Genomic DNA, 19454 nt, shown 5'->3' on the forward strand with positions numbered 1-19454 from the left:
TCGGCTCCTTCTAGAGAAACTCGGTCTCTATTCTTCACATTGCTGCTTTTCGGCTTCTTCTAGAGAATCTCGGTCTCTAGGCTTTCACTGGTCTTCTCTAGAGAAACTTAGTTTCTAGATCTCTATCTCGATCAGCGAGAAGAATCCTTCTTTGCTGCCCCAGAAGAAACCTTCCTCGCTGCCCCAAAAGAAACCTTCTTTGCTGCCCCAGAAGAAACTTCTCTTCGCTGCCTCGGAAGAAACTTCCTTCTTCGTTGTCCCAGAAGAAACTTCCTTCTTCACTTGCCCAGAGGAAACCTCCTTCTTCGCTTGCCCAAAAGAATCCTCTTTCTCACTTCTTCACACTTCTTTGTAGCCTTCTTCTTTGCACTTATTAACCGAATGCTTGACGAGTTGCTTGCTCTAAGTGAGGCTGAGTGTGGCGTATATATACACCTTTCCTCATGTCCTTTAGGCCGACATGATCACTTGTGGTTAGGCCGACTTGTTCTAACAGTTTCTTCCATCATTGTAGGCCGACTTGAAGAGGATAAGTGACAAGGTCTTGGAGGATACTTTACATAGACAAGTTTGACCTTTTATAAAGTGTAGCATGACTTCATTACATGACAATGACTATCATTTTATGACTAGATGACAAATGATTCCTAAAGACTCTCAATGGGAGTCTTGACTCAAAATCAAAATCTCTTGCTCAGGAAACCCATGAAGCAAATCATTAATAATTTTATTTTTCTTCTTTACATATCATTATAGAAAATGATAATTACATGTCATTATGAAGACCAAACCTAGTTATACTTCTCAACACTCCCTCTTAACTAGGGAGGTATTCATAATGGTACTTCGACTTTCTCAATCTGAAGAATTTCTCATGAGAAGAATTCAGATTTGTAACTCATTTGTATAGCATCATATTAACCAACATTGTTACATAGCAAGGCCTTGACTAACAACACCTCATTTCCACAAGATTTGAGCTCAATGCTGGTGAGACCAATGATTTATAGACACTCTCATCATTCTCTCTCTTGGAACATCCCTGCCCGGGTACTCAGGGTGTGTTCCATAAGGACTATTCTTATCTTGGACTCCCCAACCCTCAAAGAATATCGATCCCCCACGACTACTCTCCTATTGGGTGCCCTATCTCATCCTCAAAGAGTATCGAATGCCAAATGATTACCCAATCCTCCATTATGTCTTTTGAGGTGAAGACTAGAATGACATGTCTATCTCTCCCTCTCAAATTCCAATAAAGGGATGTACTCATTCCTACCAAAAAGGAATGTAGCTAAGCTCCCTCTTGGCATAGGAATGTCCGAGTTTCTTCCAAGTAAGAAACTTCTTTTCAGGCTCCCTCTTAACTAGGGACCTACAATAGCTCCTCATGCGAAACAACCTGCTGCTTGAAGAACTCTCTTCTTCGATGTCATAAATTTCTTTTGTCATGGAGTCTTCATCTATCGGGGACTTCTTCATAGGGCACAAACCATCCATCACTTTCATCCATGAGTTAGTCATGCCCTCATTTTTGTCAGAAAGTGATCCATCAGATCTCCATCCGGCTTTGCTTCATGTCATTTTGCTTTCATGCCATACTTTTCGGAAGAATCTTACATCCTTCAATATGGCCCTCTTGGAAGTCATCGACAGATGTCCCTTTGGCAGTCCTACATAAGCCCATCCAGATATTAGTTCAAAAATAAGGAATGAACACTTAAATCAAAATTACCTTTGTGATGGTCTTTCATCATGACATATTCCTGCAGGTATCAACACCCTGCATGCAGATTGACACATTTCCCAAAGATATTCATTGTCAAGGGTCTCCATCTTTTTCTGACTTCCATGAGAGTTTTCATATCTTTCCGGGAGATATTCCAGTCAAATCTTCTTGGACTTCAGATGTTGAATGCCTTCTACCTTTGTTGCATATTTTACGATCTCTTACTTTCTTTTCACACTTCATTCCCAGGAGCTTTCAATCAGAGTTCCTCAATTGTAGTAAGCTTCTTCATGATTCATATGAGAACATATTATGTTTATTTCATATGGTGTGACTTATGCCTTTCTGCAATCTTTTGGAGGAGGAGATCCCTTCTTATTTTTGATCATATTTGCCAAGATGGAAATAGTGATCCATATTATCTGCAACCATATGACGTGACTTTTCATAATATACTATGTAAGTATACACACCTCATCTTTTCTTTCGGTCATCCGTACTTGTAGCAGCTTCATTTGATCGAAAGGACTTTATCCTTTAGACCTGCTTTCCTGTTATGTCATCATACCATCATCCTTGAATCCCACGAGTTGGAATTCCTGATGAAACTCTTGCTTCCTTTCTAGATCGGTGAATCCTTTAATGAGGATGCCATCATAGAAACTTGAGGATTTTTCATATCCTCACTTGGTAGATGTTTCCTTATTGACTATTGTATGATGATCTCAACCAATGATGACCTCTACTTCTTTCTATTTTAATGAGGTTTCCAAGAGCCCTTATTCTTTGTAATCAATAGAATTTACTCCAGACATCCTTTCTGCTTCCCATATCAAGAGCTCTTGCTTCAAATGCTTCTATCATGATGCTATTCTTTAATATAATGCATCCAATCTTATTGCTTTCTATTTATAAATTACAAGTGAAAAGTACCTTCTAGTGAAGAAGATCATCTCAGTGATAGTAGAGATCTCTTACTTCTTCATTCTTAAGCTTCTTAGTCTCAGGCTATTTCACTTCTTCAGTAATATGGGCTTCTTCCCTTTCCCTCTTGTCCTTATTGCGTTTTGGACAATCTCTTCTATAGTGCCCAAGTTCTTTACATCCATAGCATCTTATTACCTTAGCCATGTTCTTCTTTGTCTTTTGAGGACCAAACTTTCCTTTTCATCTTGCCATAACAACATATGCTTGATTCTGCTCATTTGGTCCAACATCAACCTTTTCCTTCAGTCTGGTTTCTTCGATCTTACAGAGTGACCATAGATCTTGAAATGGAGTAGTCTCTTTCTTCCCATATAAACTTGAAGTGAAGTTACCCCATTCTTCCGGTAGTGCATTCGGTACTACTGTGGTCATCTCTCTATCAGACATGACTTCTCCTAGCTCTTGTAGTTGATCTCGAATTTCTGATATCCTCATAAAGTATGAGACTATTCCATCTTCCTTGGATATCTTTAGTTTGTATAGTTTTTGCCTTAATGAGATTACTTCTCCTGCAGTACTTACAGAAAACAACTCTACCAATTTGTCAGTTATAGCTTTTGCAGTCTCCAACTTTGATACATATGGGATTGGAGAGTCTTTTATAGATTCTATAAGAATCCTCTGGGCTCTCACTTCTCCCTTCACGAATCTAGCATGTGCTTGGGTATCTTCCTTTGGAGGCTGGGTTATCGATCCCTTGATGTGATTTATGACCACATTCTCAATAAGATTTAGGTCTGTACTTTCCTTCCATGCAAGGAAATTTGTAGCCCCAACCAATTTATTGCTTTCCTTGCAAAAAGACATTTTGTTATTATTAGATATAGTCATAGACTTGAGAGATTGATGCTTGCTTCCTCCTTAATCTTGATGTTGATAAAGGATTTGCTTCTTGAGAGTTTGATAAGAGAGGGCTTGATTCATGATCTTCCTTAAATGATTTATGCTTCCTTCCTTCTTGAAGATAGTTTCAAGATTCTTGCTAGTGTAGATTTCTTCAATCTAGGATTTTGAAGATCTTGACCTTAGTTGGCCTTGAATTTGCTACGATCGCTGCTTGATGTTTTCTTGATTGAATGCCCCTTCTTGACTTCAACACCTAAGCTTTGATACCATGTTGAGAAATCTAGGGCATGAATAGTTAAAAGATTTATCTGCTTGATAATTGTTTGTGATATACTTTTACTCTTTAGCTTATAGTCTTTTCTTCGTTATGTTATTATTGTGTTCTTTTCATCAAGACAATTACCAATATGCACAATAAAAGACAAGTGACACAGTATGTAGGCTTGTCAGCTAGGGCCAAAACCTCTCACCTTTTGAGAGGAAAACCCGATCAAAATTCTTCTAGATCTTCAATTGATGAGTACCAAGACCATGACATAGACCCTTGACCCTAGTATCCTCCCAAGAACCTTGTCACTAACCTTGATGTGCTGCCTCTTCCCTTCCTCGACTTTCTTCTTGTTCTCGAATTGCTCTCCTTGGCTCCTTCTAGAGAAACTCGGTCTCTATTCTTCACACTGCTGCTTCTCGGCTTCCTCTAGAGAATCTCAGTCTCTAGGCTTTCACTGGTCTACTCTAGAGAAACTCAGTTTCTAGATCTCTATCTCGGTCACCCAGAAGAATCCTTCATTGCTGCTCCAGAAGAAACCTTCTTCTCTGCCCAAAAGAATCCTCCTTCGCAGCCCCAGAAGAAACTTCACTTCGCTGCCCCAGAAAAAACTTCTCTTCACTGTCCCAGAAGAAACTTCCTTATTCCCTTGCCCATAGGAAACCACCTCCTTCGCTTGCCCAGAAGAATCCTCTTTCTCGCTTCTTCACACTTCTTTGTAGCCTTCTTCTTTGCACTTTTTGACAGAATGCTTGACGATTTGCTTGCTCTAAGTGAGGCTGAGTGTGGCTTATATATACACCTTTCCTCATGTTCTTTAGGCCGACATGGTCACTTGTGGTTAGGCTGACTTGTTCTAACAGTTTCTTCCATTGTTGTAGGCCGACTTGAAGGGGATAAGTGACAAGGTCTTGGAGGATACTTTACATAGACAAGTTTGACCTTTTACAAAGTGTAACATGACTTCATTACATGACAATGACTATCATTTTATGACTAGATGACAAATAATTCCTAAAGACTCTCAATGGGAGTCTTGACTCAAAAACAAAATCTCTTGCTCATGAAACCCATGAAGCAAGTCATTAATAATTTTATTTTTCTTCTTTCCATATCATTACATAAAATCATAATTACATGTCATTATGAAGACCGAACCTAGTTACACTTCTCAACATGGTGCAGATTGTATTTCTTACACTCAATTTTTGACTTGATTCTGTTTTTTTACAATGTATTATATAATTGTATATTTTTCTTTTGAATTTATAATGCTTTTACTGCCCCTTTATTATGATTCATTTAGATTTAATTCTAAACTCTGTTGTTCTTAATCTGTGATGTTGTATGTTTATCATTATTCCTTCGAGTTTGATTACATATCTATTTCCATTTTGTTTTACCAATAATTGTAAGGCTTTTCCGGTAAACAAACTTTCAGAAATAGTAATGCATTAAATGGACTCTACAGTATTCTCTCTCTCTCTCTTTCTCTCTTTTAATTTAATAAATTAATTCTGGCTGCTATCTTCCATTGCACAGGAGTTGGATCCACCTCCATGGCTTAATAGAATGCGTGAAATTGGTTACCCTCCTGGGTACCTTGGTAAGTTGACAATGTGCCTCATTTGTCTTATTTCTATTCTTCTGTTAGCATTGAAGTCTGATGAGCATTTCATTTGAATGAGTTGAAGATAATTGCTAACCTTGTCAAAGTAAAAGTTGTTCAAGGAATTCACGCATTGTATGATTATCTTCAAGGCAATAAAACCTAAGCATCATTTCTAGTACCAATTAGTCTGTTTTGATGGCAATTTTAATTTTTAATTTTTAAATTTATTTTATCTTTTCTGATGTTTCCTAAGTATTATGGATTTCGTAAGATGGCTACATGCATCTGTACCTTTTTTTCATTAAATATATTGTTTCTCCTGCCCTTCTTCTGCAGTGTTTACTTTTATCCGGTGCTCATTCTGCAGCGTTTGATCAGTGTTTCTCTTCATGATGATATGCTCTTCAATTTCATATCCAGACTGCAACTTATGTTTGCTTTTTTCCTGGAGTAGTGTCTTGTTTTTTATTGGCATTCTTCAATGTGCTACTTTCCACAATAGTTCCTCTTCATTCACTGCTTTATTGGTTTCATTCTTCCTATGTTAGGGTGTCACCTTTTGCAGGTTATATCTGCACTATTTCGATTTCTCTTCCTCCTTGCAGTTATGCTGTTTACTTCTAGGCGACCATGATTTGCAGTCTGTCCCAAGAGGTCGACTTCCAATGCCTTCAATGCCAGTTTTGTGGCTCTGTAAGCTTTAATTAAATCATTCAATCTACTGGCTTCCCATTGTTGTCTGTTTTGGGTTTGTTGGCTTTCAAATTCCTGTTTTTTTTTGTTTGAAGTTAATCCTTGTGCCTTGGGAATTAGTACAACAAAATCTAGTACTCCCAAAGTGTAAATTCCCATGCACAAGGTGTTAGCTCTGTGCAACATGGGAAGGCTACCCACTGTCACCTCAGTGGCTCTTCATCTCTCTTTTGGTTAGCTCTTCTCCATCTCAAGGGGTCCTTCCCTGAAGGTAGGACTCTCATGGCTATGGAGTGGGGGTTCAAGGTGAAAATGAAGGGTAAGCCTTGATAAGAGTTTGAAACAAAGTGTTGTAGTATAGTGGGTGTAATTGGAAATAGGAAAGGGGTTATGGGAAAGAAAGGAAAGGAAGGAGGGTAAACACTTGAAATAAATGATGGGGGACCTATGCCTATCAATCCAAGGGCTAATGGAGTCGTGAGATATTGCAAATGAAGTGGAGTTATTGGACACTATCAAATACTTTGAGTTAGGCTATGAGGTAGAATACTAGAAAGACCACTTTGGTATCCCCCACCTATAAAGATGAAAGATCTAGTTTGATACCTTCATTAATTAATTTTGGTACCCAAGTAAATTAACTTATTTGATACATTGAGCCTTAAAGTGCTTGCTGGAAATTATGATGTGGAAAGTGTTGAGAAATCTAGCGCATTAGGATTAGGTGATTTGTCTTATAATGATAACTGCTTGTGAATGCTTTTTACTTCTTTAGATTAGGTTCTTCTCTTGACTTAGATTATCATGGTTTTCTTCTTCATCAAACAGCTACCAAATCATAAACAATAAGGAGAACAGAGACACAGAATGTAGGCGATCAGCTAGGGTCAGAACCTCTCCAAGTTGAGAGGAAAACCCAAACGAATTCTTCTTCTTATAGAAACTTTAAGTGACGAATACCAAGACCAAGACTCTTGACACAACAACCTTTCCAAGACCAAGTCACAAGACCCTTCTTCATTGCTTCTTCTTCTCGTCAAATCAACACTGGTCAAACTGACTTCTAGCATTGTTAACTTCGGCTATTCTGGTGTTTCGGACTTCCTGCACAGATCTGCAATTTTCGGCTGCCTGAAATCTCTGCAAAATCACACGTGTGGGCTGGATAATGGACCTTTATGATGTGTTCCTCCTTCGCTTGGCTTGAGAGCTTCCCCTTGCAACTTTGGCTAGCAAGGTTGAAGGTTGGGTGACCTTTTACTTGGCTTCTATAAGGACTGGAGAAACCCTACTGCAAAAGCCATAGTTTCTGTGACACGTGTGAGGAAGATGACCCAAAAACAGTCTCAAATTACTTCACTCTCCTTCTCCTACTTCTCGCTGGTTATATGGCTGCTCTCCTTCTGATTTTCGTGCCTTTTCTCTTATTTCAGGTGCTTGACCGAATTCTGCCTCAAGTAATGCCCAGTTGCTCTATATATAGTGGACTGCCCATGTGATATAGGCTGACTTGACCTTGTGCCTAGGCCGACATGCCATTCTGGAATCATCTTAATTTCCTTTTGTAGGCTGACTCTAAGTGGTACTTGTGACATGGTCTTGGAGGGTTAATGATTCAAACAAATTCTCTTTTTACAATGTATAATATGCCCAAATGGGTCTTCAATCCTTGACATTGACTGATTAGACTTTTATGACTTGATGACCAAACCTAATAGCTAACAATGGGAGCATCAACTAAAAATAAAATTCCTTGAGCATGAAACCCATGACTCAAGCATTACAAAATAATTTTTATTTTTCTTCTCTACATCAATTACATAAAACCATGATTACACGTCATTATGAAGACCGAACCTAGTTACATTTTTCAACAGAAAGTAACCTTGGAGGGCTTATTTGCCATACATTAATTAGATAAAGGTGCTTTATACTATTTGAATTATTGTCCAATCAAACAACAATATATGATAGAAGAAAGGTATTACAACTTAAAAAAAGAAATATGGCAGCACATAAGGGAGAACCTCCTGACATTGCTTATGGTTATATGAGTAGTGTTCTTATTACTAGGCCTTTATGTTACAATGAAAGCAATAATTTCCTACAACAGATTTACAATAAATAGATAGCAATAGCATAACCATACTACATAGTAACAATACCTTTCTTCTTGATTAATCTCCAAGTTCAATACACAAGGGAGCCCAACACCATCATCTCCAATTGATTCTTTACCTCCACAATCCTCTAGTTGCCAATTACACTTTACACCAATGAATGGAGAAATAACCCTTTATATAGAGGGAGTTTCTTCTCTCTTACAATAAAATATAATATTTGCTGACTAACTTGACGACAAGTCAAAGAAATAATAAACTAATGAAGTAGTTAGATCATGTTGACCACATCAAGTAGATAGTGTGGATTTTATTCTCTCCAAAGGAGGTTGCCCATACAATGCACTCTCTAAGGTGCTAGATCAACAAAGTACAAAAAATAATCCTTTACATGGGAGCTTGTGCTCCAAGGTCCACCTAGAAAGCCTCACTAAGTGCGCCCTCCTAGATTCATGAGAGAAAACAATAAAACAATCCTTTACATGGGAGGTTGTGCTCCAAGGTCCATCTAGAGGCATGAGAGAAGTTCAACAAATGATGAAGTAATGTAGTTACAACCTCCAACATGCAAGTGTCCATGAAATAATAAAATATTCTCCTCCAAAGTGCGCACTCTAAGAAGAAGCTCCAAAAATGGAAGTAAGACCAACTAAGTACTTGCACAAATGCCACGTGTGGCCCTCCTCAAGCTCCAAGCCTATACAAGGAGAAACTTGTCCTCTTAATATACCACACACCCCTCCATAAAGGTCCTCCTTTACAACCTCCAAATGATATATTATTAATGCTAAGTCAAAGAGGTGAGGGCACTTACCAAGAGAAGTAAATTGATGTCATGTAGCTAAAATATCCATATTTGATCATGCGACAATGGAGTAACTGAGAGAGGTGTTCCGTAAAAGATTATACCACATAGCCACCTCATACAACCACCAACAATAAAATATTAACGAAAACAAGTGTCCCCTAGGAGATTGTGCCAATGGTAGTTACACTCTAATATATGTGCCAAAGATGTGTAGTTTTTCAAATCCATCAACCAATTCCCCGAACTATGTGCACAACAGAATGATACCATAGATAATATAGTTATATTAATGTCCAACACATCACCATTAAATTAGGTCAATAGGACTGTTAAGCATAATGATGTTGATAAAAAACATGAGTACCAATATGTCTCCTATATAGAGAACAAGAAGAAGGAGAACATGAGGTCTATATGGTAGAACATGGAAAACCCTAAACTCCATGTGCAGTGGCCATAATAGGAGGGGGATGTATAGAGAAAAGGATCAAGGTACTATGTTGTGGTTAATTAGATCTCTCTCTTCTAACATTCAAGGTGGAATGAAGAAAACTCAAGATAGAATGGTGACTCGAGGAAGAGTTAGGGGAAGATTTGGACCCTCTACCATTGATATCTAGGTGATCTTGTTTGGTTATTGGTAAGAGATCTAGTCTGGCCTGTAGAGAAGGGGAATGGGAATGGTCCCTTGAGTCTGTATAGATATGGAGTGAAAGGTAATGCTAGTATCATTTTATTTCTTTGTGCCCATAGTTGATGGGAGCATTGTAAAGAAGGAAGTAGTCTGCTAAATGGGATTTGGTCTAAGATGTTGGAGAATGTGGGCATGAAGTTTGAGGGCCTCCAGGGCATGACAACTCTGGTTGGAGCATCAAAAGAAATTGGATAGGGTCTGGATTCCCTTGAACAAACCATGGAATCTCTCATTGATCTCATAATATACGGGGCCATAAAGGATGAAGTGCTTGTTACCCACCATTTTGTGGGTGATATCCCCAGGAGAATTTTTTTCTCCAAGATGGTCCTCATTTAACAGCCAATAACCCCTTGTAGCCACCAACTAACTCGTTGTGCCATTTCTCCGCCACCTGAGCCAACCATGTGGTCCCTCACCCATCTATCATAATCATATGTTTGAAGGTGGACCTCCCGAACCTAAAGGTATGACTTGTCATTTGGTAATTGAATATTGTAGTTTGCTCATCATGGACACTTCTGGGCATGGATTAATGGGGGGATTCAGCGGAAAGAGTGGGCTAGGTCTGTGCTCTTGTCCCCTAGACCTCTTTGGGATGTTAACCTTGGACCCTAGTCCCGTGGGATATCTTTTATTGACCCTTGGGCTTTAGGGATGTTACTACATAGGAAACCTTGATTTTGGTTGCGTGGTCCTGCTCCCTCATCCATATATATTACATCCCTTCCACTCATTATAACCTCATTCATCATTTCTCCCACCTGGGACCACATTCCTCCATTGGGTCCACATAGGGTTAGCCTTCGCCTTCCCCTTGCCCTCACTTTGGGTCGGGCTTGGAATGATGCCCTGAAGGTTGCTGCAACTGAAAAGAAATGTAAAAGTATAATTGGCCACATTCAATAGGAAAAATGCGAAAGATGGCCTGGACAAACACATGTAGCACGTGGGCAAAAGCCAATACATGAGCTCTACCCCATCATCATGGCCATCACCCTCGTTCCTACAGGACCTAGATGAGCCTCCTTTATCATTCAAGAACCCATGATTGTCCTAACCCCTGGTGGGCAATGAACTACCCTACCTTAAAGGGAGTATCCACTACTATATCTCACACATCATGATCTAATCCCTTGAGCCCCAAGTAGTCAATTAAAGAAAAATCATAAAAGGAAAAATGCATATAAAGAAGGGTGGAAAAATCAAGGTTGGGGCACCTCATGTACCACGATTTCCCTCCTATACATGGGCTTCCCTTTGTTTAGCTACCCTTGTACCCCAACATGTGGCCCAATGCTGCCCCTTTTCATCCCTACTCCATTCATATCTTTATCACATGCCACCACCCTTTAAAGAATGTACCTTGGACATACTATCCCCTTTTGAGGTATAGAAACCACCTAATAGGATACTTGGTTAACCCCATTTGGAGCCTGGAGACATTAACACATGCCAAAGTCCACTATGGAAGGGCATGCCATTAGGAAGTGCCCACCTGTTGTCCATGGTTTGTAAGATTTTTTATTCGATTTCCTTGATGACTTGTTGTACTGGAAGGCTGGGGGACTCATTGCATCTTATGCAGGATTGTAGGTTGTCTCCATTTGGGTTTGGTCTCCCTATACGGGGTCCTAACTCTCAAGAGGGCTACATTGGCACATGTAAGGTGTGTGTTGAGAGCCATGGACCACCACATCAGTAGACAACACTCCATCCCCAAAGATGTTCAGGGATTGCTCAAGATTCACCTATTAGACAAGGCAGATGCATCTGGTTTGCCTTTGCCCAGCCAGCCCCACAATTGTATCATGCACTTGCTAGATAACCCAGGACTTGTATGCTGATGTGGCATCATTTATACCATCATCTGAGCCCTTACAGATGGTCTACAAGCATCTTCAACTTATTTGGAGACCCTCGAGGTCACTTATGTTCCCTCACACCCATTGGGAGCACCACAAGTTTATATGTGGAGAACAAGGGGCCAACCCCTTGCCCATTATTTTTGGAAGTCCTATTCATTATTATGGCACTTATGGACTTCATCAGGCCTCTCAGAGGGCCCAACGACATATATTATTGATCATTCGACCTCTTGATGATGTTCAGGAATTGCTCAAGATTCACCTATTAGACAAGGAAGATGCATCTGGTTTGCCTTTGCCCAGCCAGCCCCACAATTGTATCATGCACTTGCTAGATAACCCAGGACTTGTATGCTGATGTGGCATCATTTATACCATCATCTGAGCCCTTACAGATGGTCTACAAGCATCTTCGACTTATTTGGAGACCCTCGAGGTCACTTGTGTTCCCTCACACCCATTGGGAGCACCACAAGTTTATATGTGGAGAACAAGGGGCCAACCCCTTGCCCATTATTTTTGGAAGTCCTATTCATTATTATGGCACTTATGGACTTCATCAGGCCTCTCAGAGGGCCCAACGACATATATTATTGATCATTCGACCTCTTGATAGGCTTGCTATTTTGTTTATGAGCTAGTTTGGTGGACTTGTCACCAAAAGTTAGTTATTTGCACATTATTTTTATTTTAGGGGATAATGTAGGCTCAAGTAGCTAAATCGAACTCATTAGGAGTGTATAAATACAAATGATGAGAGTTCATTTCTCATCATCACTTGGTTTGGACTTGTATCTCTCTTGAGATTTTCGCTATTCCTTCTTGGTGGATGAAATTTTGGAGCATGGATGAATTTTGATGTATGGATTGTCTTTTCTTATCTTGGAGCTTCTTGATTGGCAAGTTTATTGGTGGTTGGATATATTCTCTTACATGTAAGTACAAATTTAATGCTATTTATTCTTTTACTTTGTCACATACATTGATGATGAGATTTTCGCTATACTAGGGCTAGTTGTTGCATGCATTTACTACGAAATTGTGGAATTATGTTTCTATATAGCATATCTCTATGTATGGGCCATGCATGTTGAACGAATTCTCATAGGGATAATTCTATTGTTGAATTTATCTTTACAAGCCATTTAACCTTGCAAAACGAAGTGTAAAAGCTTTAAGGTCACTCTCCTTTGCCCTAATGACGAGTGAAGTTGTCTTTGAAGCCTCCTTAACCTAGAAACGAAGTCCATCTCCATATTCTTCTTGATTCTAATCTCCCCAAAGGATGAAGCACTGGTCTACCATAAGGTGATCAGTTAAAGAATTATTTTTATTCACCTCTCTTTCTTTATTCTAGGTCTAGCTACATTAGGGCTCTTATGACATCATTTTCTCGGCAAACCACCCATCAAAGAACTTTGATCTCTTGGCCTCTATTGCGCTGATGTCTCTCCTAAGCCTCATCCAAATTTGAGGGAATTTCGATGGTGTGGTTGTGAGATATCCCAAGCCCTAGCCTCGAGATTGGTTTTTGCCGTAAGTTTCCCTAGACTAGTTCCTCATAGGGATCATTTTGCACCTTTGAGTGAAAATCACTTCTTTGATCCCTTTCTCCTCCTTGTTTAGGTCAAATCTATCATTGGTTGCTAAACTCCTTCCTTTTGAACTAACCTGGGTCTACTTGGTCTCGTGTAGTCCCACACCTTGTCAAAGTCAACTCTTCAAAAACCACTTGGGAAATCAAGTTCAACAAGGATTTTATGGTTTTAGAAGCTCCTACAATTCACACACCTTAAAACTAGCCCTTGAATCCTCATCCCCTTCTCCTAGAAAGCCTTGCACTTTGCTTAAGAAGCAAGCAAGTCCCATTATTGAGCCTCCCCTAGGAAAGGGTCCTTGAGATCACTTCACATCCATCTTAGTTGATCTATCCTTTATAAGTGATTCTCTATATATAGGGTCTCCTCCCATCGGTGAAAGTCTGTAAAGAGTAGGAAGCTTTAACTGTGGCGACAATGGGCTTTAGCTTTATTGTTGTTCTTGACCTAGCAAGTGCCTCTCTAGGACCCCTTGCTAGTTTGAGTGGTAACAATGCTCATTAGTGTCAATCTCTTTGAGATGGCATAGTTGACAAATCTTGTTTGATTGGTCAATCTAGTGGTTTGCCTCAATCCATAGTCTACGAAAGCCAACTTTGAATTGTCACAAGGGGATCCGAAGGGTGTGCATCCGATGATGAAGCGTGTGAGCTGGTCGGATAATGAGTCCATCTCTTATCGTCATGAAGTCCTTAACCTAGAAGGCCATCTTTGGACATAACCCACCTTGAGATTTATCTAAGTGAACTGTACATATTGCATGTAGATATCCCTCTTGGATTATTGTATTTGTAAAAATTTCTGTTTTCCCACCCCGGTTTTCAGTTTCTCCTTATTTCTCCCATGTAGTTAAATGCCCATTCCCATAACCATACATTTAACAGACTGAAAAAAATAAATATTGCTGAAAACACAAATTCTGGAAATTTTTCAGAATGCTGGAAATTGCAGAATTAAAAATCAGCAATTAAAAACAGCCATTAAAACACATTAAAACACTGATATTTTTGGTCAATTTGACCCTGGAAAAACCCCCTACAACTCTTGGGGAAAACCAGTTTGAGAGCTCTTCTTTATTTCTGAAAATTGTCTTTTTACAGTGAGAATTATTCAGCAAAAAATCAGCAAACAAATTTACAACTTATCTCCTTTCCCGTGCCTCACAGCAATCTGGAAATTACAGCAAACAGGACAGCAATAAATGCTGTACGACCTCCGTTTTGTGTGCAGAAAAATCAGCAAACTGCTCCTCGATTTTTGTGCAAAAATCTGCCTTTCACTATGTGCTGAATCAGCTGTACAAATCTGCTCAACTGCTGCCTTGGAATGTGTGCCAAGCCGCTGTCTCCTTCTCCTTCCTGCTCAGAAATCTCTCTTGCTCTCTTGCTCTCCTTCTCCCAATCTGCTCATGAAAGAATGAATGACCTTTTCCTCCTTTTCCTCCTTTAATATAACTCCAAGTGACTTTTGGGTGGGTGATCTCTAAATCCAATGGCTGAAATAGATTTAGATCAATGGTTGAGATTAAATGCTCATTTAAATCTCACTTTCTATTTTTTAATTCACCCCACTTTAATAAAGACCCACTTAGTCATTTATTTCCAAAGTCACTTTTCCTTTCTAATTTTTCATTGACTTTATAAAAGTCACTTTAAAATTAGACTTAATAACTTTATCACTTAAAGTCACTTTTAAGTTAGATTTAACTTTATAAAATTATAAAGTCACTTTAGGAGAAAAATTAAATTCTTTTGGACACTTTTCCCTAGGCCAAAGATCAAAGCCTAAGGGAACCACCTGTCCTCCGGTACCAAATTTCAACAGTATTCATCTCCTTTTTGGTTGGTAAGAGGTGGTGGTTGGAAATACTGAGAGGGGGGTGAATCAATATTTCACTTACAATTAGTCAATTATTAAATTTTAGAGCATTAACATCAAATCAAAACATAAATCGTCAACATATCACAAGAGCAATACACAAGATTTTTAGGTGGAAACCCTTCTGGGAGAAAAACCGTAAAACACTTTTCTAATATAATTTATGAGTACAATATTTCTTAGCTCCAACTGAAGGGGAAGCTTGAACTTCCTAGTGCTCTAGAAAAACGTTCAATTTATTAGGAAGCTCCAACTCCTGAAAGGATGCTCTTACACCCTAGTTTTACTAGCTCCAATTGGAAGGACTCCAACGCCCTAGTTTTATCAGTTCCAACTGAAAAGATGCTCTAACATCATGCAATCTTCAACTTGCCCTAGCACCACCCTGCCACCTTGAAGTATTTTTAGGTTACAACCTGAGGGAGACTTCACTCTCCAACCTTGCATCACCTAACCACCTTGAAAATATAAAACTAGAGAACCAATTTGTGGGCTCTTGTGCCAGGGACAATGACCCACTTATAAAGATATATAATGAAGCCCTTTCTGATGATGCATATTAAACATGCAATGATGTAATATCAATCATCATCAAATTGCTTCTTGAAGACCTGCTTAACAATCTTTCTCACACATCTTGCCTCAACACAAAATTGAACAATCTACAAGACTTGTCTCATACCTTGATCCATTTGCAAATGAGAGATGTTCCCTTGAATTGCTTTAGAATGTAACACGTGTTCTTCCCTGAGAATCACTCTTGAAGACCACTGCTAATACTACTGATGTATGCTTCCAATTTCCTAGTCAAATCTTGAAAACTTCAAAATTGTCTCTGCCATAGCTCAATGTTTTATAGCTTTCAAATCATAGACAAAACTCACTCTCGAAGACCACTGCTAATATGTTACGAATAAAATATATATAAATAATGTAAAATAATGTAAATGATAATAAGCATAAATAATTATTAGTTAATTAGTAATTAGGTTGAAGAGGCATGTCTAAATAGGACATGACTCTCCATGAAGAGACACTTGCCTGATATATAAGCAAGCCTCTCGTTTTCATTGTAAATCATATTCTTATTCATATATTTAATATAATATTTATATCCTCAATGGATATCTTCATATTCCAAGTCTTCTGGAGTAATTAATTTATAGAAGGAACTTTGTTCGCTTCATTTGGTATGAGAGCCACGTTTGGCTTCTCACTAGGCCTTTGGCCATCGACTTGTCGTCAACCTTGTTGCCATCGTGACTGTAGCATTCGCTACACAAATTGGAGTTTCTCAATCGTCGCCAATAAGCCCTTGGCCATAATAAAAAAAATAAAAAATAAAAAATTATATGATAAAAAAAGAAGAATATATATATATATATATATATATATATATATATATATAAAACAAAATTACAAATATATATATATATATATATATATATATATATATATATATATATATAATTTTATATATATTTGTAATTATATATATATATAAATAAAATTATAAATATATATATATATATATATAATTCGCTTGTCGTCTAAATTCGGGGCTCCCTGGGGTCGATGTCACTGTCTGCCAGCAACCACCACGTTCGGTCGCCAGTCGAGTTCCATCCCTGTCACACAAGCTGCGATCGCCACTTTCCATTACCTTGTTGTCTATTCCCACGCAGTCGTTACTCCGTCGCTACTCACCCATACTGACCACCCTCACACATACTGCCCACTCTCACCAGCAACCATCGTGCCTATATATATATATAGATATATATATAATTCGCTTGTCGTCTAAATTTGGTGCTCCCTGGGGTCGATGTCATTGTCTACTAGCAACCACCACGTTCGGTCTCCAGTCGAGTTCCATCCATGTCACACAAGCTGCGATCGCCACTTTCTATTACCTTGTTGTCTATTCCCACGCAGTCGTTACTCTGTCGCTACTCACACATACTGACCACCCTCACACATACTACCCACTCTCACCAGCAACCATCGTGCCACCATCTGCCTTGGAGCGTTATCCGCTCGACCACCTCTGCACTCTGCTTCGAACATCCTTCGAGTTTCAGAGACATTTGCTCGAGCCTCCAACCTTCTCTCTGAGCGCTCGACATTCAACTAAGCAGACACAACCGCCACCAACCGCTTGTGCCAACATCACTGCTCCTAAACCGCTGCTCTGCCATCCACCAACGCCTAACTACCTATCATCACATCGTCGCCGAGCCCTCTACTGCTTTCCTCGACAACCTAACTCTCACCTGCCCACCCTACCACCAAATCACATTTCACATTCTCCTTCGTCTTTCGCGTTGCAGTTGGCACCCCGTCCTGCATACATCCGCCTCTGCACAGTCATCGAGATGTCCTATGACTGCCACTTCCACCGTATCTCCTACAATTCTTGTCATCTTCCTTACCTACCCAACAACCACCTTTTGTATCCTTTGCCGCTGAATAGCCACAGCCCGACCAACTGCAAACTATATGCTGCCAGTAGATACTCAATATTAATTTTAACGTGGAACCTGTGGAGGCAGTGACGCGTCATTGTTTAAAAAAATAAATAAAAATAAAATCAATTAAGTTATTGAGAAGCATACAACATTGTGGGTACCTATAGCCTAACCAAAATCACCACAAAAATTTAAGAAGTCATCGCAACCCTTGACAAACCATTGTGACTGTTGTCGCTCAATTAACTTACGAGTCATCAACACCTTATAGTATATAAAAATTAAATTAAAAGTACTCAAAGGTTAGAAGGGGATTCAAGTTTCCAAGGGAAAGTTATAAAAGAAACTTATTAGAGGGTTATTTAATCTAATATTATTGATTGAAAAAAAAATTACGTAATATTATATTCGGGCATTATACTCCCAAGGTTAGGAAATTTTTGGAAAGTATAAAGAAATATCAATATTTTAAATTAAAAAAAAAGTGATTTAAAAGGTATTTAAATATTCAAGAAGCAAACGGAGTCTAATACAAAAATGAAGGCCATAAGATTCCCAGAAACCTTACCTAGAGATGGTAAAGCGCTATTTAACATTAAAGGAAATCTCGCAGGAAAAGATGTTATTATTTCTGTTTCTCCGGCAGAAGATGCAAATTATATAACACCTAAAATCGCAAACCAATTAGTGATCCCGCAGTCAAATATAACTGAAAAATTAGACATTTTTCGCAATAAGATATATGACATAGCCAATTTATAGTTAAACATTGAAGATTATACATTTGTATCACAATTCTCAGTTCAAACCTTACGGAACAATCAAGGTGACATTATTTTGGGATCAACTTGGATGGAAACTGTAGGATCTGTCATCTTAAATAAGAAGAACAAGTTTCTAACATTTTCTTACAAGAAGAAAATAACACTCCAAGATGTTACACTGAAACTAAATTCAGTAATGCCAGAAGATATATCAGATATTTCAAAAATAATTTCTCAAAAAGGAAAAAAAATATTACAAAATATGCAAAATGAAATTGACAAAATCACTTTTGACAAAAATGAAGAAGTTTCTCGACTTAAAAACCATAGTGAAAAATTACTGACGCAAATTAAGAAACTTAAGGATGATAAGAAAGCATTAAAAGACAAGTTGGAACAATTCACTCAAGAAGAAGTATCGAAATCCATAGTCGTAACAGTTCAAGTTGATGACAAAACAACAAATACCGATCCAGTGAATGTCACAACTCAGGAAGAAGACAAGCAAGTTGAAGAAAAGACGCGCTTGGATGTTGCAGTTCAGATGATAAACACCCCAAGTGAAGGTTTGGTAACGAACTCAACAACATCATCCCCTGAAGTAAATCAAAAATTTTTCACACACTTAATAAGGGAAAGTCAAACAAAAAAAGTACCCTATCGGGAACCGAATCATGAAAGTAGACAAATCAACCATGCTACATATTAGGACCATTCAAACCAGAAACAACAAATTGATGTTCCAGAGAAGAGTGATGTAACCTCAATCCAGACTTATGCTAACAAGTCGTTACAAAATTCCAGTGATCACAATACTACACAGAAGATTAATCTAGGATGGTCTGATCCCTTCTCAGTGCGACAATTTTGTTTGTCACTTAGAAGATCATATCAGCTTGTATCAACGAAGATGATTGTTCCGAGAGAGAAAGTCATTTGAAGCCGAAAAAGAGATCAAGCCTTTTTCATCGACAAGCTTTGAGGACAAAGCTTTTTGAGGAAGAAGGCAATGTTACGAATAAAATATATATAAATAATGTAAAATAATGTAAATGATAATAAACATAAATAATTATTAGTTAATTAGTAATTAGGTTGAAAAGGCATGTTTAAATAGGACA

General features: G+C 38.5%; 1 protein-coding gene across 4 annotated transcripts in view; it reads left to right on the forward strand.

Annotated features, from left to right (window-relative positions):
* Positions 1 to 19454, forward strand: part of LOC149255493 (uncharacterized) — a 152724-nt gene that overhangs the window by 121864 nt on the left and 11406 nt on the right. For all 4 annotated transcript variants that reach the window (XM_089460497.1, XM_089460500.1, XM_089460498.1 and 1 more), the window contains one exon: positions 5373 to 5436. In XM_089460497.1, coding sequence (XP_089316623.1) covers positions 5373 to 5436 — 64 coding nt within the window. The remainder of the gene's footprint in view (positions 1 to 5372; positions 5437 to 19454) is intronic.

Source organism: Pinus tabuliformis, chromosome 7, assembly GCF_031772625.1.
Source record: "Pinus tabuliformis cultivar Carrire ecotype Pingquan chromosome 7, CPIR1, whole genome shotgun sequence".
NCBI lineage: Eukaryota > Viridiplantae > Streptophyta > Pinopsida > Pinales > Pinaceae > Pinus > Pinus tabuliformis.